The sequence below is a fragment of the Microcaecilia unicolor genome, chromosome 5 (assembly GCF_901765095.1).
Source record: "Microcaecilia unicolor chromosome 5, aMicUni1.1, whole genome shotgun sequence".
Classification (NCBI taxonomy): Eukaryota; Metazoa; Chordata; class Amphibia; order Gymnophiona; family Siphonopidae; genus Microcaecilia; species Microcaecilia unicolor.
This window is the reverse complement of record NC_044035.1, coordinates 234,321,619-234,346,121: the sequence shown is the minus strand read 5'-3', so window position 1 is coordinate 234,346,121 and position 24,503 is coordinate 234,321,619. Positions and strand designations below refer to the sequence as shown.

General features: G+C 45.1%; 1 protein-coding gene across 4 annotated transcripts in view; it reads left to right on the top strand.

Annotated features, from left to right (window-relative positions):
• LOC115470596 (serine/threonine-protein phosphatase 2A regulatory subunit B'' subunit beta-like) overlaps positions 1-24,503 on the top strand; it is a 221,493-nt gene that overhangs the window by 168,317 nt on the left and 28,673 nt on the right. For 2 of the 4 annotated variants that reach the window (XM_030203885.1, XM_030203884.1), the window contains exons 9-11: positions 5,107-5,155; positions 6,201-6,290; positions 14,159-14,340. In XM_030203885.1, the coding sequence (XP_030059745.1) occupies positions 5,107-5,155; positions 6,201-6,290; positions 14,159-14,340 (321 nt within the window). The remainder of the gene's footprint in view (positions 1-5,106; positions 5,156-6,200; positions 6,291-14,158; positions 14,341-24,503) is intronic. The other 2 variants (XM_030203886.1, XM_030203887.1) reach the window with 1 other exon arrangement.

Genomic DNA, 24,503 nt, shown 5'->3' with positions numbered 1-24,503 from the left:
TTTGCCCTTTGAGGATTGTCCAATCTCCTTTCTTCCTTGGTGTCCAGTTCATGAAAATATTGTGGAGACTTCAGACCTACAATCCATAAGCTTCTGGTTTCTTGCTATCTGTAGCATTCTCAGACAGCCAGAACCAATGTCACCTGTGCCACTGAAGTCTTGCATGTGGAAAGGGTACAGTCACCTTCATACCAACAGTGAGTTTCGGTAATCTAAGCAGGATTGATGAGTGTGGTTAAGGGTTTTTGGTGGTGTGCTCATAAAAGAAGGGATGGATTTTGGTGGTGATATAGAGAATGAAACAGCAGGTTTTAATAGCCTGATGGATATGTGCAGAGAGAGACAAGTCAAAGATGACTCCAGGTTTAATTAGCTGAGGTAACAGGGAAGATGAGAATATTATCCTGATAAATAGAGAATGGGAGAAGAGGAGAGGTGGGTTTAGGGGCAATATAAGAAGCGCAATCATAACCTTTGTTCAGTTTCAGATGGGGGGGGGGGGTACCCGGTCAAAATGGCCCCGACAAAAAATCTCCAAACAAAAAACCTCCTGACATAATAGCCCCTTACATAACAGCCACTGACAAAACAGCCTGCCTACAATGTAGCCCTTGACAAATTAGCCCCCTGCCAAAAGGGCCCGATCAGGCTGCCCAGAATATGGCACTGCATTTTTTTCTAGAGGGCTATTTTGTCAGGGGTTATTTTGTGGGAGGGGCCATTTTGTCAAGGGCTATTTTGTTACCAGGCTGTTTTGTCAGGGCTTTTTTTGTCTGGGCTATTTTGTCAGGGGTATTATGTCGGGGTGCCGGTGGTGGGACATTCAGGTAGCAAAGTCGGACACGCAGGCTGAGACTTGACCTGGATTCCTGGTGAAATTTCTGTTGTGGAGAGGTAAATTTGGAACTCATCATCAGAACCATTAGAGAATGGATGGAACCTAGGAACTCTGTGCTGGAGCAGGAATAAATGTTAGCACACAAAGTGCATGCAAACAACTATGTTTTATAAAAGTAGCCATGTAAATTGTAGCTCTACCCAAACTCTGACCCTGAGCATTCCTACATGTGGGTCATGTAATAGTACCACCATATTTTTTAAGCACATAACTCCTGGGATAATTTTATAAAAGGGCTTTTAAGTGTTTAAAAAGGCCTTTTGCAGGCAAAAACAAAATTCTTTCTAAAATTACCCTCACAGTGTCTAAGCAGGGCTGGCATCCTGTCATCACTTAACCTTTCCATGTAACCCTTATATTTGATTACTTTTTATGCACAGAGACAAGTATCATATTCTACTTTTTACTGAAAGCCTTAGCTTTGCTGAAATTGTATATACTATTCACTATGAATTGTGTCCTAATTGCTTAACAGTGTGTATCTGGCTATAGCAGGCTTGTCCAAGTTTAATCCTTGGGGGCCACAAACAAGCCAGGTTGTCAGGATAACCCCAATGAATATACATGAAAGAGATTTGCAAACAATAGGCATGCAAAATCTTTCTTATTCATATTTATTATTCATATTTTATTTGTTGATTTTAATTGTAATCAAGTACCTCAAATTCTCACATACAGTGGGGGAAATAAGTATTTGATCCCTTGCTGATTTTGTAAGTTTGCCCACTGACAAAGACATGAGCAGCCCATAATTGAAGGGTAGGTTATTGGTAACAGTGAGAGATAGCACATCACAAATTTAATCCGGAAAATCACATTGTGGAAAGTATATGAATTTATTTGCATTCTGCAGAGGGAAATAAGTATTTGATCCCCCACCAACCAGTAAGAGATCTGGCCCCTACAGACCAGGTAGATGCTCCAAATCAACTCGTTACCTGCATGACAGACAGCTGTCGGCAATGGTCACCTGTATGAAAGACACCTGTCCACAGACTCAGTGAATCAGTCAGACTCTAACCTCTACAAAATGGCCAAGAGCAAGGAGCTGTCTAAGGATGTCAGGGACAAGATCATACACCTGCACAAGGCTGGAATGGGCTACAAAACCATCAGTAAGACGCTGGGCGAGAAGGAGACAACTGTTGGTGCCATAGTAAGAAATGGAAGAAGTACAAAATGACTGTCAATCGACAAAGATCTGGGGCTCCACGCAAAATCTCACCTCGTGGGGTATCCTTGATCATGAGGAAGGTTAGAAATCAGCCTACAACTACAAGGGGGGAACTTGTCAATGATCTCAAGGCAGCTGGGACCACTGTCACCACGAAAACCATTGGTAACACATTACGACATAACGGATTGCAATCTTGCAGTGCCCGCAAGGTCCCCCTGCTCCGGAAGGCACATGTGACGGCCCGTCTGAAGTTTGCCAGTGAACACCTGGATGATGCCGAGAGTGATTGGGAGAAGGTGCTGTGGTCAGATGAGACAAAAATTGAGCTCTTTGGCATGAACTGAACTCGCCGTGTTTGGAGGAAGAGAAATGCTGCCTATGACCCAAAGAACACCGTCCCCACTGTCAAGCATGGAGGTGGAAATGTTATGTTTTGGGGGTGTTTCTCTGCTAAGGGCACAGGACTACTTCACCGCATCAATGGGAGAATGGATGGGGCCATGTACCGTACAATTCTGAGTGACAACCTCCTTCCCTCCGCCAGGGCCTTAAAAATGGGTCGTGGCTGGGTCTTCCAGCACGACAATGACCCAAAACATACAGCCAAGGCAACAAAGGAGTGGCTCAGGAAGAAGCACATTAGGGTCATGGAGTGGCCTAGCCAGTCACCAGACCTTAATCCCATTGAAAACTTATGGAGGGAGCTGAAGCTGCGAGTTGCCAAGCGACAGCCCAGAACTCTTAATGATTTAGAGATGATCTGCAAAGAGGAGTGGACCAAAATTCCTCCTGACATGTGTGCAAACCTCATCATCAACTACAGAAGACGTCTGACCGCTGTGCTTGCCAACAAGGGTTTTGCCACCAAGTATTAGGTCTTGTTTGCCAGAGGGATTAAATACTTATTTCCCTCTGCAGAATGCAAATAAATTCATATACTTTCCACAATGTGATTTTCCGGATTTAATTTGTGATGTGCTATCTCTCACTGTTACCAATAACCTACCCTTCAATTATGGGCTGCTCATGTCTTTGTCAGTGGGCAAACTTACAAAATCAGCAAGGGATCAAATACTTATTTCCCCCACTGTATCTCAAAAAAATCTTTTCTTAACTATCATATGAAATATAAGTGCCCAGTACATCCCCATAATTCCTTTCTGGGATATTATGATGAAAATCATTGCACCCTTATGTCAACCTTACTTTATATATTGAAACAAAATGAATGTGTACTTATCTTGAACAAACGTGCTTCAATGGGTCTTCTCTTCTTGGAAAAAATATTTCCCTACTAAAAAATTCTCTTTTCCCTTGGTGAATTTAAAACTTTTGTAATGACAGAGTGAAGCATATTCAAGTACAAATAGAAAAATCCTATAGTTCTTCAAAAACTGAGTGAGATCCACAATCCAATATCTAACTAATGAGAAAAGTTAGATATTGGATTGTGGATCTGGAAAGAAATTTTCTGAAGAAAAAGTCTGTAAACAATAGTTGTAAAATATGTCCACACTCCTCTAATAAAGCTTAGTCTTTCAAATATCCATGTCTGATGTTCCAACAAAACTCTTAATTCAATTCATCTCTAAATTAATCCACTATGAGGCTCATGGAGTTCAACAAGATGTTCAACATCCAATTTGTATTAATCTACTGATGTCCATTTCCAATGATGATGTTTGGAATATCCAAGTATGTTCAATCATTACAAAAGTTTTAAAATTCACCAAGGGAAAATATAAATTTTTTTAGTCTGGGATATTTTTTCAAGAAGAGAAAACCCCTGGAACACACTTGTTTAAGATGATGTACAAATTCATTTTGTTTTCAATATATAAAGTATAGTTAATTTTGGTTGTTGAATTTAAGAAATATGTCACCCTAAAATTTATAGATATATGCATGTTCATTAGGAATATCCTGAAAACCTGGCCTGTTGGCCCTCAACGGCAAGCCTGGTCTATAGTATCCAAAAGAAAACAGTTATTTGAAATATCTCTTACATTGAGAAACTAATTCCTACAGCAAAGCTCATTTTATAGCAGCATAAATAAATCACATGTTGAACATGCTGTCTCGGAAGATACTGCTGAATTTAATTATAAAACAGCATAAGATAACATCAGAGTTCCTGTTTCCTTTTACTGGCAGATAAATTTTGTTCCGAATGCCTGCCTTTCCAATTCAATTGGTATGCATACATTCCTTTTTGGTGTGCAATGTAAATCAGAATTTTGATCCTCATCCTTAAGGAAATGGGGAGCCCAGTGAGAGAGTTTTGTTTGTTTGTTTTTTTCCCAAGGTGGGTAGGCAGAGGATTTGGACCCTGTAGTTTCCTTTGGCCTTCCAGCTTCCTACTGAACATACCTAGTTTGGCCCTTGCAGTGACTGATCTGCATCAGAACTCCTGCAATAGCCCTGCAACCATAGGCCCCAGATCCAACCACTAGGTATCTCCCTTAAAACATGGCCTCACCTCTCCTGGGAGCTGTGCATACTGCCTCCATGATATCCTAGCTAACCCAAAGCAGCAAGTTGACCTAATCAGCCCTTTTAGAAGAGGAGGTGGTCATGTACAGAAGTGAGGAATAATACAAATTACCCAAACATTCTGAGGTATTGTAGATGAGATGTATGAATTGTTTTCCCCTTAACACAAATTAGAAAATGGCAGTGGAAGAACAGCCAGGGTAGGGTTTAAAGAAGCAGCTGCATAGTAGCAGTGACAGCTTTTACGTACCTTACATTAAAGAAGTTATGATTAGAACAAAAATGAAGAAAGAGATGGAGGAAGCAGAGACACTTAATTTACAGACAGGACTATATAACATTTGGATTTTGATGAGAACAGCTGTATTGTTTCCAAAATATTTAAGTGCCTCATAGTTCACTGATGTATATGGCCACATATTAACCTTGTTCTCTCAAACTGCATGTAAGAGATAATGCAAGAACATTGCTATCTATATCTAGAGAAAGCAAGAAAAAATATTATTTTATATAATGCATTTATGATCATTTTTTACAGCAATATCCAATAGAATGATAGAGCGGATATTCTCAGGATGTGTAACAAGGTAAGAGAAAAATTTCTCTTAATTAAAACATGCTTGCCAGATTGTAGTTATTTATAGCATTGTCTTGATTAGACTTAAAGGAGATGGGACTCCTAAAACTGCAAAGCAAACTTTTCTAATGCCTTGTTAGCTAAAATGTGTTGTAATGTTTAGTTAAAGAGCAATTAAATGGAAACAGCAGAATGACTCTAATTTCCAAAAGCTGATATTCCCATGGTGCACACTGCACTAAACAAAACTGAAGGATGTGCATTTAAATGTTGGTTACAAAAACTGTGGCAAATTGTTTTGTTGCAATAATTTGTATATAACATTTGAACTCCTTAAACTATTGCTTTCAACTGAAGAAAGATGTATTCCATACAGCTAAGTAATGCTGTTTTTACAAAATTATTTTATTAGTGTTGCTAGTTGATATCTTTTGTAGGTTGTGATATCTTTTTATTGGATCAATCAAAAGGTGCTGTGTTACAAGAGCTTTCAAGACCACATAAGTCCTTTATTCAGATGTTGAGAAATGTAATGTAATTTCTGTTTTAGGAATCAAACCAGTCATCTGGTAACCTGTACTTACTGCTTGTTACAGTTATGGAGATCACAGAAAATATCAGTAAATACTATGTCTGTTTTCTTCCTTTTTCATATTTTTATATTTTTCTTTATGGTCTCCTTTTGTCCTTATGTCTGTTGTTGGTCCCCTTCCTTCCATTGAGGACAGAGATATTTTGCTTATTTACATTGTGTCTTTGCTGTAATCAAATATTTTGATTGTAATGATTTAGTGAATAGATACCATATCCTCTGAGACACAATTTGACTTGTGTTCTGAATTGTCATTTAGAACATGAGTTAAACATTGTCTCAAACGTTTGTGTCAAATCATCTCTCCTGTTGTTCCAGTAAAAGGAATACTACAAAGATGAGTTTTCTCTTGGACAAGTAATGTAGGGGCACTAGATTCTAATTCCATCTGGCTTTGCTTTTTGAATTCTGCTATTAGGCAAAATTTGTACTACTTGATCTTTTTTTTTTCTATTACGTTTAGGGGGAGGAAAGCACAGAAAGAAGGAAAAATTGGCTATGATGATTTTGTATGGTTTTTAATATCAGAAGAGGATAAAAAGACAACAACAAGGTAAAGTAATTCATGGTAACCTATCAATATAATAAACCATGCCATGGTCCATGTAGTCTGTCTAGTAAGTTGGCTAGAGTTGTAGAGCTGAGAGTTGTACCTTGTTGCTCCATAAAGTATACATGCCACTGTCCACTTGCTTGGGGTTGTACCTGCTGTACCATGCAGGATACACCTCTCCATAGCTTGTGAAGGTCATTTGCTTTGATTCCATCCCCTTGCTATATAGGGTGGCGGGAGAGGGTCGTCGGCAGGGGAGTCCAGGGACAAATCTACAGGGGACCAGGCCCCCGTGGCCCCACATCACTACGCCACTAGTGAGGATGCATTTCTCATCTCTCCTCACAGCTCACATCTCAATGACTTGTTTTTCACAGCAGTTCATGATTTGGCTTACCAATTCTGTGTAAGTGTCTTGTCTCACACAGGGCCAGCACTCTTCTAATAACTTTTACTTTTTTAGTTAGATTTTTTGGCACCTTTTAAGTTTTCTTTATTTTCTGGGGCTCACTAGTCCCCCTTAGGCTTGAGCACCCAGACCTGAACAGAATGTCAGATGTGCAAGGCATGCAGAGACGCAGATGTCTCCAGGGTAGTACTTCTGTGAGTCTGATTCTGACCGCTTCTAAGTGTCTGAGGAGACACCAGAGTTCCTCTTGGAGGAAGGGTCTCTTAATCCTCCCTCAGACCCCTTTTCTCCACACGAAAGGAGAAAGATACCTCCAGAGGAACTCTCGTTCTTTGACTTTATGAGGGAGATGGGAGACTGAGGATGAACCTAGGGCCAAGACATTTGACATCCTTCAATTTGATCCCCCCTCCCCCTGAAGAATGTTTTGACAGTGCCCGTGCACATAATCCTTAAGCTGGTACAGGTGAAGAGATTGGATACCCCCCCTTCTTTATAATAGGTGAACAATTTGCACACAACAGGTAAATATTTTGCAGTGTAGTTGTACTTAAGCTGCAATGCACACAATACTAACAACTATTCAAGTACCAAATTCCTTTATTAAGTTTCAATAAACAAAAATGAATTAAAATTATATGAAACTACTATTCTCTGAGGACAAGCAGGCTGCTTGTTCTCACTGATGGGTGACGTCCACGGCAGCCCCTCCAATCGGAATCTTCACTAGCAAAGTCCTTTGCTAGTCCTCACGCGCACCGCGCATGCGCGGCCGTCTTCCCGCCCGAAACCGGCTCGAGCCGGCCAGTCTTCTTTCGTCCGCACTCGGTACGGCTGTGTTTTTGCCGTGTCGAGCCCCGGAGAGTCGACCTCGCGCGTCCGTTATTCAGATCGACGTGTTTTTTCTTCGGAAAAGGTTTAAATTTTCGGAAAGTGCTCCGAAAACCCCCTTGGGTTTCGTTTGCCCCTTCCCGTACTTCCAGTCTTTGCCCCGGTAAGTTTTCTTTCGTCGTCGGGGTAGGCCTCTTTCGGCCTCGGTCGAGATTTTTTCTCCCTCAAAGTTTGGTGCTCTAATTCGTCATTTCGGATTTTGACTTCGCCGGCGTGATTTTTCCGCCCATGACATCGAAGCCTTCCAGCGGCTTCAAGAAGTGCACCCAGTGCGCCCGGGTAATCTCGCTCACTGATAGGCACTCGTCGTGTCTTCAGTGTCTGGGGGCCGAGCACCGTCCTCAGAACTGTAGTCTGTGTTCCCTGTTACAAAGGCGGACTCAGGTAGCGAGATTGGCCCAGTGGAACGTTTTGTTCTCGGGCTCTTCGTCGGCATCGACACCAAGGTCATCGAGTGCATCGACGTCGTCAGCGTCCAGACCTTCATCCTCGGCCGCCAGTGCATCGAGGCATCGGCCCTCTGCATCGGCGCCGAGACATCGGATAGCTGCATCGACGTCGGTGGTACCGGGACCTCGTCTGCTGATGTCGTCGGACGGTGGTGCATCGTCAGGAGTGCAGGTGAGGGCTGTCCATTCCCCTGCTGGTGGCGGTGAGCCTTCGGGTGGGTCTCCCCCTACCCTGAGGGCTCCTGCGGTACAGCCCCCCCGAGATCGACCTCCTTCGACCTCGGCCCCGAGGAAGCGACGGCTGGATTCTACGTCCTCCTCGTCGGTGCCGGGGAGCTCCGGTGACATGCTTCGGAAGAAGTCGAAGAAGCATCGACACCGGTCTCCTCCCCGCGTCGGCACCGAGAGCTCTGGGTCGCCGAGGGAGTCGGCACCCAGCAGGCATCGGCACCGAGAGGACCGCTCACCCTCTGTTCAGGAGGTGTCGATGCGCTCCACTCTGGACAGCCCGGAACAGCCTCCACGCCCGGAACAGGTTCTGACGTCGACGCCTGCATCGACCTCCATGCCTTTCTCTACAGCCGCTCTGAACGAGAGCCTCCGGGCCGTTCTCCCAGAGATTCTGGGAGAGCTGTTGCGCCCTACCCCTCCGGTACCGACAGTGCTTGCGCCTCCGGTACCGTCGAGCGTGGCGCCGGCTGGCCCATCGCCCGGGGTGAGGTCCCCGACGTCGGTACCGCATGCGGTGCCGGCTGCGGCCACCTCCCAGGAAGGCTCCCCGACTACGTCGGCGGAGGGAGCTTCGCCGATGCGGGCGAGGGAGTCTACCTCTCGACGCCCCCATCGTGGACGTGGCTCCACTGAGTCGAGCCGGGCGAGGTTGCAGACACAGGTTCGTGAGCTTGTGTCTGACACCGAAGGTGAGGCCTCGTGGAAAGAAGAGGAAGACCCCAGATATTTCTCTGACGAGGAGTCTGAGGGTCTTCCTTCTGATCCCACTCCCTCCCCTGAAAGACAGCTTTCTCCTCCTGAGAGTCTGTCTTTCGCTTCCTTTGTCCGGGAGATGTCTACGGCCATCCCCTTCCCGGTGGTTGTGGAGGACGAGCCCAGGGCTGAAATGTTTGAGCTCCTGGACTATCCTTCTCCACCTAAGGAAGCGTCCACTGTTCCCTTGCACCATGTCCTGAAAAAGACATTGCTTGCGAACTGGACCAAGCCATTAAGTAATCCCCACATCCCCAAGAAGATCGAGTCCCAGTACCGGATCCATGGGGACCCAGAGCTGATGCGCACCCAGTTGCCTCACGACTCTGGAGTTGTGGATCTGGCCCTAAAGAAGGCTAAGAGTTCTAGGGAGCATGCTTCGGCGCCCCCGGGCAAAGACTCTAGAACCTTAGACTCCTTTGGGAGGAAGGCCTACCATTCCTCTATGCTCGTGGCCAAAATCCAGTCTTACCAGCTCTACACGAGCATACACATGCGGAACAATGTGCGGCAGTTGGCGGGCTTGGTTGATGCGCTCCCCCCTGAGCAAGCCAAGCCTTTTCAGGAGGTGGTCAGGCAGCTGAAGGCGTGCAGAAAATTCCTGGCCAGAGGGGTGTATGACACCTTTGATGTTGCGTCCAGGGCCGCTGCTCAAGGTGTGGTGATGCGCAGGCTCTCATGGCTGCGTGCCTCCGACCTGGAGAATAGACTCCAGCAGCGGATTGCGGACTCGCCTTGCCGTGCGGACAATATTTTTGGAGAGAAGGTCGAACAGGTGGTACAGCATCTCTACCAGCGGGATACCGCATTCGACAAGTTCTCCCGCCGGCAGCCTTCAGCATCTACCTCTACAGGTAGAAGATTTTTTTGGGGAAGGAGGACTGTTCCCTACTCTTCTGGCAAGCGTAGGTACAATCCTCCTTCTCGACAGCCTGCAGCCCAGGCTAAGCCCCAGCGCGCTCGCTCTCGTCAGCAGCGTGCGCCTCAGCAAGGCCCCGCGGCTCCCCAGCAAAAGCAAGGGGCGAGCTTTTGACTGGCTCCAGCAGAGCATAGCCGACATACAAGTGTCAGTGCCGGGCGACCTGCCGGTCGGGGGGAGGTTGAAAGCTTTTCACCAAAGGTGGCCTCTCATAACCTCCGATCAGTGGGTTCTCCAAATAGTCCGGCAAGGATACACCCTCAATTTGGCCTCAAAACCTCCAAATTGTCCACCGGGAGCTCAGTCTTACAGCTTCCAGCACAAGCAGGTACTTGCAGAGGAACTCTCTGCCCTTCTCAGCGCCAATGCGGTCGAGCCCGTGCCATCCGGGCAAGAAGGGCTGGGATTCTATTCCAGGTACTTCCTTGTGGAAAAGAAAACAGGGGGGATGCGTCCCATCCTAGACCTAAGGGCCCTGAACAAATATCTGGTCAAAGAAAAGTTCAGGATGCTTTCCCTGGGCACCCTACTTCCCATGATTCAGGAAAACGATTGGCTATGCTCTCTGGACTTGAAGGATGCCTACACACACATCCCGATACTGCCAGCTCACAGACAGTATCTGCGATTTCAGCTGGGCACACGTCACTTCCAGTACTGTGTGCTACCCTTTGGGCTCGCCTCTGCGCCCAGGGTGTTCACAAAGTGCCTGGCTGTAGTAGCAGCGGCACTTCGCAGGCTGGGGGTGCACGTGTTCCCATATCTCGACGATTGGCTGGTGAAGAACACGTCCGAGGCAGGAGCCCTGCAGTCCATGCAGATGACTATTCGCCTCCTGGAGCTACTGGGGTTTGTGATAAATTACCCAAAGTCCCATCTTCTCTCAGCACAGAGACTCGAATTCATAGGAGCTCTGCTGGATTCTCGGACGGCTCGCGCCTATCTCCCAGAGACGAGAGCCAACAACTTGTTGTCCCTCGTCTCGCGGGTGCGAACGTCCCAGCAGATCACAGCTCGGCAGATGTTGAGATTGCTGGGCCACATGGCCTCCACAGTTCATGTGACTCCCATGGCCCGCCTTCACATGAGATCTGCTCAATGGACCCTAGCTTCTCAGTGGTTTCAGGCTGCTGGGGATCTAGACGACGTGATCCACCTGTCCACGAGTTTTCTCGAATCCCTGTATTGGTGGACGATTTGGTCCAATTTGACTCTGGGACGTCCTTTCCAAATTCCTCAGCCACAAAAAGTGCTGACCACGGATGCGTCTCTCCTGGGATGGGGAGCTCATGTCGATGGGCTTCACACCCAAGGAAGCTGGTCCCTCCAGGAACTTGGTCTACAGATCAATCTCCTGGAGTTGCGAGCGATCTGGAACGCTCTGAAGGCTTTCAGAGATCGGCTGTCCCACCAAATTATCCAAATTCAGACAGACAACCAGGTTGCCATGTACTATGTCAACAAGCAGGGGGGCACCGGATCTCGCCCCCTGTGTCAGGAAGCCGTCAGCATGTGGCTCTGGGCTCGCCGTCACGGCATGGGGCTCCAAGCCACTTATCTGGCAGGCGTAAACAACAGTCTGGCCGACAGACTGAGCAGGATTATGCAACCTCACGAGTGGTCGCTAAACTCCCGAGTGGTGCGCCAGATCTTCCAAGCGTGGGGCACCCCCTTGGTGGATCTCTTCGCATCTCGAGCGAACCACAAAGTCCCTCAGTTCTGTTCCAGGCTTCAGGCCCACGGCAGACTGGCATCGGATGCCTTCCTCCTGGATTGGGGGGAGGGCCTGCTGTATGCTTATCCTCCCATTCCTCTGGTGGGGAAGACTTTGTTGAAACTCAAGCAAGACCGAGGCACCATGATTCTGATTGCTCCTTTTTGGCCGCGTCAGATCTGGTTCCCTCTTCTTCTGGAGTTATCCTCCGAAGAACCGTGGAGATTGGAGTGTTTTCCGACCCTCATCACTCAGGACGAAGGGGCTCTTCTGCATCCCAGCCTCCGGTCCCTGGCTCTCACGGCCTGGATGTTGAGAGCGTAGACTTTGCCTCTTTGGGCCTGTCAGAGGGTGTCTCCCGTATCTTGCTTGCTTCCAGGAAAGATTCCACTAAGAGGAGTTACTTCTTTCTATGGAGGAGGTTTGCCGTCTGGTGTGACAGCAAGGCCCTAGCTCCTCGCTCTTGTCCTACACAGACCCTGCTTGAATACCTTCTGCACTTGTCTGAGTCTGGTCTCAAGACCAACTCTGTAAGAGTTCACCTTAGTGCAATCAGTGCATACCATTACCATGTGGAAGGTAAGCCGATCTCAGGACAGCCTTTAGTTGTTCGCTTCATGAGAGGTTTGCTTTTGTCAAAGCCCCCTGTCAAGCCTCCTACAGTGTCATGGGATCTCAATGTCGTTCTCACCCAGCTGATGAAACCTCCTTTTGAGCCACTGAATTCCTGCCATCTGAAGTACTTGACCTGGAAGGTCATTTTCTTGGTGGCAGTTACTTCAGCTCGTAGAGTCAGTGAGCTTCAGGCCCTGGTAGCCCAGGCCCCTTACACCAAATTTCATCATAACAGAGTAGTCCTCCGCACTCACCCTAAGTTCTTGCCAAAGGTCGTGTCGGAGTTCCATCTGAACCAGTCAATTGTCTTGCCAACATTCTTTCCCCGTCCTCATTCCTGCCCTGCTGAACGTCAGCTGCACACATTGGACTGCAAGAGAGCATTGGCCTTCTATCTGGAGCGGACACAGCCCAACAGACAGTCCGCCCAATTGTTTGTTTCTTTTGATCCCAATAGGAGGGGAGTGGCTGTAGGGAAACGCACCATATCCAATTGGCTAGCAGATTGCATTTCCTTCACTTACGCCCAGGCGGGGCTGGCTCTTGAGGGTCATGTCACGGCTCATAATGTTAGAGCCATGGCTGCGTCGGTAGCCCACTTGAAGTCAGCCTCCATTGAAGAAATTTGCAAAGCTTCGACGTGGTCATCTGTCCACACATTCACATCTCATTACTGCCTGCAGCAGGATACCCGACGCGACAGTCGGTTCGGGCAGTCAGTTCTTCAGAACCTGTTTGGGCTTTAGGATCCAACTCCACCCCCCGAGGGCCCTGTTTGTTCTGTTCCAGGCTGCACTCTCAGTTAGTTGGTAAATTTTTTAGGTCAATCTCAGTTATGTCCTCGCCGTTGCGAGGCCCAATTGACCATGGTTGTTGTTTTGAGTGAGCCTGGGGGCTAGGGATACCCCATCAGTGAGAACAAGCAGCCTGCTTGTCCTCGGAGAAAGCGAATGCTACATACCTGTAGAAGGTATTCTCCGAGGACAGCAGGCTGATTGTTCTCACAAACCCGCCCGCCTCCCCTTTGGATTTGTCTTCCCTTGTTTCTCTTTTGCTACATACGAGACTGGCCGTCTCGAGCCGGTTTCGGGCGGGAAGACGGCCGCGCATGCGCGGTGCGCGCGAGGACTAGCAAAGGACTTTGCTAGTGAAGATTCCGATTGGAGGGGCTGCCGTGGACGTCACCCATCAGTGAGAACAATCAGCCTGCTGTCCTCGGAGAATACCTTCTACAGGTATGTAGCATTCGCTTTCTACACCCATCCACTCACACTCCTGCATACTAATCACATCCACTTCTCATATATTCTCATCTCTCATACACAGTCACAAATCATTAGCCTTCTCATAAATGTGGCATAATGTGAAGCCCCTAATGATTAGAAATGGTCTTGTAAATTTATGCAGACAGATGAGCATCCACTACTCTTGTTTAAAAGATTTCTCTGAAATTTTTTTACTACTGATATGATCATGGCTTGATGAACTCCCACTAACTTTATGGTAAAGACCAACCCTTTAGGGCTGTTATGTAGTGCATGCAGATTTACTCTTTAGAGTGCTTTCCTTGTTATCCAGTTATTTAAGCACCTGATTCTAACTAGCCTATTAATTATGCTGATAAAACCAGCACACAAGGGTGCTTATTGTTGAATCTTTTAGAAAATAGATATGTTTGTCTTAAGTTATTTATTCATTGAGGGATGTCTTTCTCCCTTAGGTTAGGATCTAATCATAAACTACTAAAATATAGACCATCCTAGGTGGCTCACAGACTTTTTCACAGCACTTTATTTGCATAGAGCAGAGACAGTGTATACAATGTATGTGTTGTCTTAATGCACATCTGAATTTGTTATGGGAAATAACAATTTTTATTACTTGCAGTATTGAATATTGGTTTCGCTGTATGGACCTGGATGGCGATGGTGTTTTGTCTATGTATGAACTGGAGTACTTTTATGAAGAACAGTGCCAAAAAATGGAAAATATGGCCATTGAACCATTGCCCTTTGAAGACTGCTTGTGTCAGATGCTGGATCTTGTGAAGCCTCATTGTGTTGGTAATGGTTAGATGTTTTTGTTTTTACTTGCATCTATGACAGTTTTCTTTGAAGCCACCAGTGTTACCTTGAATATACTCTTGTGGAAAATATTATTAAAAGAACATTCTTAGAACCATAAGTATAATGTTTGTAGAACAGCACATTGGATATAGGAACATAATTTTTTTTAACTTTATTAGAGTATTAATATTATAGTGGACTGTTAAATTTGTTTTGCTAATTGCAGCTAAAGATAACTTACAGTTCTAGCAATGGATAAATGAAAGACAAACAGGAAATGAGTGACGTATGGCTATTAATTTGCTTTTCAAGAATCAGGACAATTCACCTATAGGTCAGTTAAACTAACATCAGTGCTACATAGTAGCATAGTAGATGATGGCAGATAAAGACCTGTACAGTCCATTCAGTCTGCTCAACAAGATAAATTCATAATATGAAACAATAGTGGAAATCAGAAAAAAAATGAGATAGTTGTTTGCTTGTACATAAATACAGAAAGGAATGAGTAACTAGAAATAGCATGTTTTTAGGAGCAGCTATGCTGACAGCACCAAATTTACTTGTTTTGATTAGTATGAGCAGAAAACTTGAGGTAAAGTATTGTTTTTAAAAGTAATTGTTTAAATTAGGGATGTGTGTGAAGAAAGGGTGGTGTTTTTGTTGGTAATTTTATTTTGCCTGAGAGCTCTTTTCCCTCTTTTTTATAATTTTACCTCATGAAATGATATCAAAAATTAAAATTGTACAAAATTATACAATAGTAACTGCTTGTATTTTTACACAATACATTTAAAGAAGAGTTTTCAGATTTTTGTTGTACTGTGTCAAAGTAATTGCATATGCTTCTATCAGTGTAATAATGCTAATATCATTCCAATTACCATATAATACTTCTGGGACTAAACATCCTGTTCACCTCTGATATACACAGACAAACACAAGCTATGAAAATTCCACCTCCAGCACATTATTGCAATACTCTATCATGACAACACAAAAATACAAAACTTCCACAGGCAAAACCTATGCTACCAACCAGTTACCCAAACTGAGTTACTTCAGGTTAGCATCTTTTAAGGCCAAACCTATGGTACCAACCAATTACCCAAGCTCAGTCACTTCAGGCTAGCATCTGATAGGCCAATCTTCCTCAAGCCAGTGTCAGACTGCACTGTGTAATATGTGTGGAGAAGTTTGGGTACTTAATTGGAAAGATATCTGGGAGCTTGACCGGAGGGGGGGGTGGCACCCTCCGGTCTTCCGGTACCATGCTTGATTTTGAAGATAAAGCATATATTACTAACAATAGTTCTGGAAGTTCATGTTTCAATTCTATTGGTACTCTGGGATGAATTCCATCCGGTCCAGGCAATTTGCTACTCTTCAATTTGTCAAATTGCGCCATTACATCTTCCAGGTTTATAGAGATTTCATTCAGTTTCTCTGACTCGTCAGCTTTGAATACCATTTGTAGCACTGGTATCTCTCTGAAATCTTCCTAGGTGAAGACCGAAGCAAAGAATTCATTTAATTCATTTTATCTTCCCTGAGTGCTCCTTTTAGCCCTCAGTCATCTAGTGGTCCAATCAATTCTTTTGCCGGCTTCTTGCTTTTAATATACCTAAAAAAAAATTGTTAGAATGTGTTTTTGCCTCCAACACAATCTTTTTTTCAAAGTCCCTCTTCGCCTTCCTTATCAGCGCTTTGCATTTGATTTGTCATTCCTTATGCTGTTTCTTATTATTTTCAGTTGGATCCATTTTTGACAAATTTTCTTTTAGCTTACATAGCTTTCTTCACCTCACTTTTTAACCATGTTAGCTGTCATTTGGTCTTCCTTCCTCCTTTTTTAATACATGGAATATATTTAGCCTAGGTTTACAGGATGGTATTTTTGAACAGCATCCACGCCTGATGTAAATTTTTGACCTTTGCATCTGCTCTTCTAAGCTTTTTTTTCACCGTTCTTCTCATTTTATCATAGTCTCCTTTTTGAAAGTTAAATGCTATCGTATTGGATTTCCTGTGTGTACTTACTCCAAAGCCGATATCAAATCTGATCATACTTTGATCACTGTTATCAAGCGGCACCATCACCTTCTGCACCAAATCATTTTATTTATTTATTTCACATTTGTATACCACCATTTCCCACTGATTGCAGGCTCAAAGTGGCTTACAATAACACTGTAGTAAGTTACAATGCAAGAAATAAAATTTTTTTCAAATTGAGCAGAATAGAAATAACAATTGAACAACGATGGGTATTGAAGTAGGATATAATTAACAATCGGTAGTAAATAAGAAAATAATAAGTAGTAAATAAGAAAAGAATTAGAGTCCATTTGATCATGCGGCCCCAGCACCATCTCCTCCTGCACCAAATTATGAGCTCCACTAAGGACTAAGTCTAGAAATTTTCCTCCTCTTGTCGGCTCCTGTACCAGCTGCTCCATAGAGTAGTCCTTGATTTCGTCAAGGAATTTTACCTCCGTAGCGTGTCATGATGTTACATTTACCCAGTCAACATTGGGGTAATTGAAATCACTCATTTGTAATGTGTTTCCCAGTTTGTTAGCCTCCCTAATTTTTGATAACATTTCTACATCCATCTGTTCATCCTGGCCAGGTGGATGATAGTACACTCCTATCACTATCCTTTTCCCCTTTACACATGGAATTTCAATTCATAGGGATTCCAAGATGTGTTTTGTTTCCTGCAGAATTTTCAGTTTATTTGATTCAAGGGCCTCCTTAACAAACAGTACTACCCCTTCACCAACTTGGTCCACCCTATCACTACAATATAATTTGTACCCTAGTATGACAGTGTCCCACTGGTTATCCTCCTTCCAACAGGTCTCAGAGATGCTATTAATATTTTTCATTTAGTGCAATATATTCTATCTCTCCCATCTTATTTCTTAGACTTCTGGCATTCACATATAGACATTTCAAACTGTTTGTTCTTCTTATTTACATCTTGCTCCGCAGTTGGCATTGTTAATTTGCAATCTTTTGTCGTCTTTTTCTTTAAAGACTACTAGTCTACTACCGTCTATATTGCTACCTCTCTATCGGGATACCCTATCTTCCTTGTTTTGGTGATATCTTTGAAAGATACCTTGTTCCAAACCATTCACTTTTGAACAACTGTTGGCCTTCCCCCAGGTTCTAGTTTAAAAGCTGCATTGTCTCCTTTTTAAATGCCAATGTCAGCAGCCTGGTCCCACTCACCTCATCCACGGATTGAGACTCTGGAGCTCTGCCTGTCTCTTGGACCCTGTGCGTGGAACGGGGAGCACTTCGGAAAATGCTACCCTAGAGGTTCTGGATTTGAGCTTTCTACCTAAGAGCCTAAATTTGGCTTCCAGAACCTCTCTCCCACATTTTCCTATGTCATTGGTACCCACAGTACCAAAACAGCCAGCTGCTCCCCAGCACTATCTAAAATCCTATCAAGGTGACGCTTGAGGTCAACCACCTTTGCATCAGGCAGGCAAGTGACCAAGCGATCCTCAAGTCCACCAGCCACGCAGCTATCTACATGCCTAATAATCGAATCACCAACTACAACATCCGTCCTAACCCTTTCCTCCTGGGCAGAAGCTCCTGGAGACACATTCTCGATGCGAGAGGATATTACATGCCATGGCTACAGAATTACTTCAAGCTGCACCAGAGTGATGCTGTCCTTTTAGAAGACCTCTCTGCTCCAAGGCAGCACAGGGGCTGCCAGACTGGAGGAGGGATTTCTCTACAATGTCTCTGTAGGCCTCCTCTGTGTGCCTCTCTGTCCAAGTCTGCTACTCTAGCCTCCTTGGAATTACATAGCTTGGAAACTTGTTACTTTTTTGGATTCTACCAGGCATTTGTGTCCTGGATTGGCCAAAGCAAGCTTTATATTCTTAACCGAGCAATTGAGTTGTGGACAGATTTGGATAGGCCATATGGTCTTTTCAGACATCATGTTTCTACCATTGTTGAGTTTAATTATCAAAATCTCATGGTGGTGGTGGGGGGGTGAGAAGCATGTATGAGCCCAAGTTATTTAAATACTGAATGCCTCTGTAGAGAGGACAAGAAAAGATGTGTTTTATAAGTGATTAGCAGTTTATGTCCAGGGAAATTTTTATTGCTCTTTAATCATTAAAACATGACACTGATAACATAAGAGTAATTTTTAGCATTTATAACTCCCTGTCTTTAGTTCAGTGAGGAAACCACCTGCCCTATCCGACCCCCCCTTGCCTCTCCAGCTCTTCCTGTTGGGTGTCCAGATATGGGTTGTGAAAAAGTTGTAACCTAGTACCACAGCGCTGCGTACGTCTTGTTGCGCTATAGAAATGATAATTAGTAGTAGTATCACAGGACTTCCCAAACTCTGGTCATGGCCAAAAAATGATTGGTAAGCTCTGCTACACCATATATCAAACCAAATGAATGAGATCTCAACTGCTTTTGAAAGAAAGATCTGTTTTTCTGAGCAGCTGCTCAAAATCTGTTCCATAGATAAAAATAGCATTCATCAGTGTGTGGTTGTGGGGCATACACAAATACCTAACCCCAGGTAAAGGGCAGGCAATAAGGGAACATACAAACAGTGACAAAATAAAGTAAAGTAAGGTAGCACTCTGGGATTTAGGTCAGGTCCCAAATGTCCCTCCAACTACAGACCCAGATTCATTACAGCCCAGAAATACACACTGAAAACAATGGGATACAAGGCTCAAATGCAATAAAAAAAAATGAAAGCTAATTTATTATATTGGCAGCAGTAGAAACAGTCCATACCAGTGGCGTAGCCACGGGTGGGCCGGGGCCCACCCACTTAGGGCTCAGGCCCACCCAGGAGCACACATTTAGTGGTAGCTGGTGGGGATCCTAAGCTCCGCCAGCTGAAGACCTCCTCCTGATGGTGAAAACATCGCTCTCCACTTCAGAAGTCTGAGCTTCCTAAGCTGCCGATACTGGCAACTGCGCATGCTCAGTTTTCAGCACACGCCTGCAGCAGGCTGCCAAGGTAGAGAGCAGTGTTTTCCTGCCAGCTGAGATATTTTTTTAAGTTGGTGGGGGAGGAGGGGCGAATACTTGTGCCCACCCACTTCTTGTCTAGGCCCACCCAAAATCTGCTATCTGGCTACGCCCCTGGTCCAAACCAGAAGTAATGCTCATATTCTAAATTTCCCTAAACTGTTGGTAAAGCAGTGAGTATTTATGCACCTGGCAAGGTAAAGATAATGCACATTACCCTAGTCCTGAACTGATTAGGCCTCCTAACTCCCAAGCGCTGTGAAAAGAACATCAACTTGATGATAGCTCTCCCACTGTTATGGACGCTGGCGATAGAGGCAGTCCAGTGATATGTTGAATCTTTCAGGAGAATACAGGAGCTAAAGCAGGGATTGTCAAACAGCAGGCAGGTTCTGTCTCTCTCTCTTTGGCTGATGGCCCTGGCCAGCAGGCAGGCAGGAGCAGGTAAACAGTAGGGCCACATTTAACGATCCTCAGATGTTTTCATGATGTGGTAGGCTCAGATCGGGGCTGTCATCTACTTCACTGATGGCAGTTCTCACGCAAACTCCACAAGATAATACCCAGGTAATGTCATGGTTATACCCTTCTCTTGGGTAAGGTGAACCTCACGGTATAGAACAACAGACTTGGGGTTTTCCAATTTATAACTTGGAGGACCAAACACCGGACTGGAGGTTCTGGTAGCAGAGTTGTTCTGACAATGAAATCAGAGTTTTCTGTAAATAGTTGTTGTTGAAGTTGTTTTCGCTCTCTTATATCCTTGGTCAAATTTAGCAAATGTCTTTTGCACTGCACGTAGGTTTGATGCCTATTCGAGCAACAAGCCTTAGCATCAGAGATGAAGTTGGCCTGAGTCTGCATCCCTAGTCAGTTTAAAGATCTGCATACCTGATACCAACCTAGCAGCTACATTTTGTTTCAGTTGAAGAGATTTAATAAAAGCAAAAGGTAGTCCAGCATATATCAAACTACAGTAACCATAGCTTCCCTATCATCAAGCTGATCAATCCATAGATTGGTGGGTTGTGTCCATCTACCAGCAGGTGGAGATAGAGAGCAATCTTTTGCCTCCCTATATGTGGTCATGTGCTGCCGGAAACTCCTCAGTATGTTCTCTATCTCAGCAGGTGTGTGGTCACACAGCAGCAGCTCTGGCTAGGTCTCCAAGCCTAATTGTTTAGGTTTTGTTGAGTACCTGGGGTTGAGGGCTCTTCGTGAGCAAGTGCAAACCTGGTGGTGCCAGGTCCCTCCTTTTCTCCCCCTTCCCGCTGGCTCCGTTAAAAAAAAAAAAAATTATTACATGCACAACCTAGAAACATCATGAGGTTTCTTAAATTTGTTGACAAAAACTTATTTTCAATTTGGTCAGATAGACTACTCCTTTGTTATTCAATGGAGTGGAATGGGTAGACTTGAATCACTTGTTTGTTCTTTCCAAAAATACCAGGACTAGGGTGCACACAATGAAGCTACTAAATAATACATTTAAAACAAATCAGAGAAAATATTTATTCACTCAACATATAAAACTCTGAAATTTGTTGCCAAAGAATGTGGTAAAAGCAGTTAGCATAGCAGAGTTTTAAAAAGATTTGGAAAAGTTCCTAAAAGAAAACTCCATAAGCCATTATTTATTTATTTATTGGTGCTTATATCCCACATAATCTGAATGTTAATTAAGACTAGAAATGCATACAATATATTTTAACAAGTATGAAGAAAGCATAAACATTTTGAAAAGAGCAAACAAAGATATAACATTTGCTGTTTAATTCGTTGTCTAAGAGTGCAAAAATTTGTTAAAAAGGAATGCCTTGAGAAATTTGTGAAATATTAGATGGCAAATGAGAAAATTCACTGCTTATTCCTAGGATAAGTAGCAGAAAATCTGTTTTACTTTTTTGGGATCCTGCCAGGTACTTATGACCTGTATTGGCTACTGTTGGAAACAGGATACTGGACTTGATGGACCTTTGGTCTGTCCCAGTATGGCAGTGCTTATGTTCTTATGTACATACTTATCAAGGAGATGTTTGGCCTCACTTTACAATGACATAAGGAGCTTCAACAGATATTGAAAATTCACAACAAAGAAAACATTCACTATAGGTGGGCATATCCCTTTGCACTCTGCTTTGTTCATGTGAAGTGAACTCACTGTGTGAAATCTCTGGCTGACATGAAAATACTTGCATGACATAAATCAGTGATGGCGAACCTATGGCACGCGTGCCAGAGAGGGCACGCAGAGCCCTCCTTTGGCACGCGCGCCATCGCTGGTCCGCCCACTCTCCCTCCCTCAGCACACCAGGCCGGCCTCCATCCCTACTACTACTTACTACTACTTAACACTTCTAAAGCGCTACGAGGGTTACGCAGCGCTGTACAGTTTAACAAAGAAGGACAGTCCCTGCTCAAAGGAGCTTACAATCTAAAGGACAAAATGTACAGTCAATCAAATTGGGGCAGTCTAGATATCCTGAAAAGAGGTATAATGGTGGTTAGGTGCCGAAGGCAACATTGAAGATGTGGGCTTTAAGCAAGGATTTGAAGATGGGCAGGGAGGGGGCTCGGCTTATGGGCTCAGGAAGTTTATTCCAAGCATAGGGAGAGGCGAGGCAGAAAGGGCGGAGCCTGGAGTTAGCGGTGGTGGAGAAGGGTACTGAGAGGAGGGATTTGTCCTATAAGCGGAGGTTTCGGGAAGGAGCGTAAGGGGAGATAAGGGTAGAGAGGTAATGAGGGGCTGCAGATTGAGTGCATTTGTAGGTTAGTAGGAGAAGCTTGAACTGTATGCGGTGCCTGATCGGAAGCCAGTGAAGTGACTTGAGGAGAAGGGTGATATGAGCATATCGGTCCAGGCAGAAGATAAGACGAGCAGCAGAGTTCTGAACGGATTGAAGGGGGGATAGATGGCTAAGTGGGAGGCCAGTGAGGAGTAGGTTGCAGTAGTCAAGGCGAGAGGTAATGAGAGAGTGGACGAGAGTTCGGGTGGTGTGCTCAGAGAGGAAAGGGCGAATTTTGCTGATGTTATAGAGAGAGAATCGACAGGTCTTGGCTATCTGCTGGATATGCGCAGAGAAGGAGAGGGAGGAGGGAGAGGAGAAGTGGGTTTGGGAGGAAAGACAATAAGCTCGATCTTGGCCATGTTCAGTTTCAGGTGGTGGTTAGACATCCAGGCAGCAATGTCGGATAAGCAGGCCGATACTTTGGTCTGGGTTTCCGCAGTGATGTCTGGTGTGGAGAGATAAAGCTCTCCCACCAAGCACCAGGCCGTCCGCCTGCCCGCCCTCCCACCCAGCACCAGGGCCCCTCCTCCTCCGAAATTTAAAAGGCGTACCTCGGGGTTAAGGTGGCGTCAGCAGCGAAAAGCTTGTTCTTTGCTCAGCGCGCCTTCGGCTTTCCCTTCTGTCTCTCAAGCTCTGGTCCCGCCCTCATAGGTGGGACCAGAGCTTGAGAGACAGAAGGGAAGGCCGAAGGCACGCTGAGCAAAGAACACGCTTTTCGCTGCCGATGCCGCCTTAACCCCGAGGTACGCCTTTTAAATTTCAGAGGAGGAGGGGGGCCCTGGTGCTGGGAGGGAGGGAGGACGGCCGGCCAGCCTGATGCTTGTTTGGTTGGTTGGAAGAGGGAGGGAGGCAGACCTGATGCTGGGAGGGAGGGAGGCCTGATGCTGAGTGGGTGGGAGGGAGGCTTGGTGCTGGGTGGGAGGGAGGGAGGCCTGCTGCTGGGTGGGAGGGAGGCTGGGTGCTGGGTGGGAGGCCTGATGCTGGGAGGGAGGGAGGCCTGATGCTGGGTGCTGGGTGGGAGGGAGGACTGATGCTCGGTGGGAGAGAGGGATGCCTGGTGCTGGGAGGAAGGGCGGGCAGGAGGACAGGGGGAGAGGAGGGTGGCTGGACATGGGTGGCTGGAGGGGAGAGGAGGGTGGCTGGACATGGGCGGCTGGAGGGGAGAGGAGGGTTGCTGGACATGGATGGAGGGCAAGAAATGAAGAAGAAAGGAGGAAAGTAAATAAATAAATGGAACGGAAGCCCTGGAAACGGAGTTAAGAGAACAGATAGCGAGCAGCAGAATCAGTGACTAGGACCATTATGGATAGAAAAACAAAATCACCAGACAACAAAGGTAGAAAAAAATCATTTTATTTTCATTTTAGTGTTTGGAATATGTCCAATTTGAGAATTTACATCTGCTGTCTTATTTTGCACTGGATATACTGGAGCTGTAACAGCTTACAGAAATTATTTATAATGAAAGAAAATCACATTTTTTTCTCCTATACTAGTATAATATTTTCAATGATGTCTGTTTATATGCGCCATGGCTGGTGTAAGGGGTGTGGCTATCATAGGGGTGGAGTCGTGTGGTGACCCCGCCCATAATGAGTACCGGCACTTTGCGATAAATAATTAGATTTTGGGTTGCTGTTTGGGCACTCGGTCTCTGAAAGGTTCGCCATCACTGACATAGACTTTGTTTCCACTATGAGTCCACCAATATTTTGGCATCGGACTCCCAGCAGTGGCAACATGTTTTCAGTAAAGGAAAGGGATGTCATCAAGCGGCTCCTAAAGACTCAACATAATACAGTTTGAGTCACTCAGTGTCCTTTAATGTGCTGCATCATACTGCTCAGTGCAGTGCCTTTACTTGTGGGTGTTGTGGTTTGTTAAGATGTTGCTGCATTGTTAGTCTGGTTAGCTGTTTAAAGATTGGATGACTGTCAGTATATCTGTAGATGTGATTGGTGTGCAAAAGTATATGTTTGCAGGATATATATGGGTGTTGGGGCTTGAGTGAGTGAGGTGTCTGGGTCCATGGATCAGGATTCCTGTTGTCCAGTTTTCCTTTATTGCAGGGGAAAGCTGCTGGATGGTGGGGAGGGAGGAGGGACAAGGAGGGGATTATTGCTACTGATGTGGTTTGTGCTATAGTGTTTAATGGCTGGATGTTAAGATGGGTGGTTTTCAATGTTATGAAGATTGCAATTTGTATATGTCATGCTGCAATGTACCTGCTAGTTTAACTGGGTTTCTTTTTCCATGAATGTGAAGGGCTTGAACTCTCCTAGGAAGCATCATTTGCTTTACAGGGAACGGGGATCTTTAAGCCCGCATATTCTGTTGCCA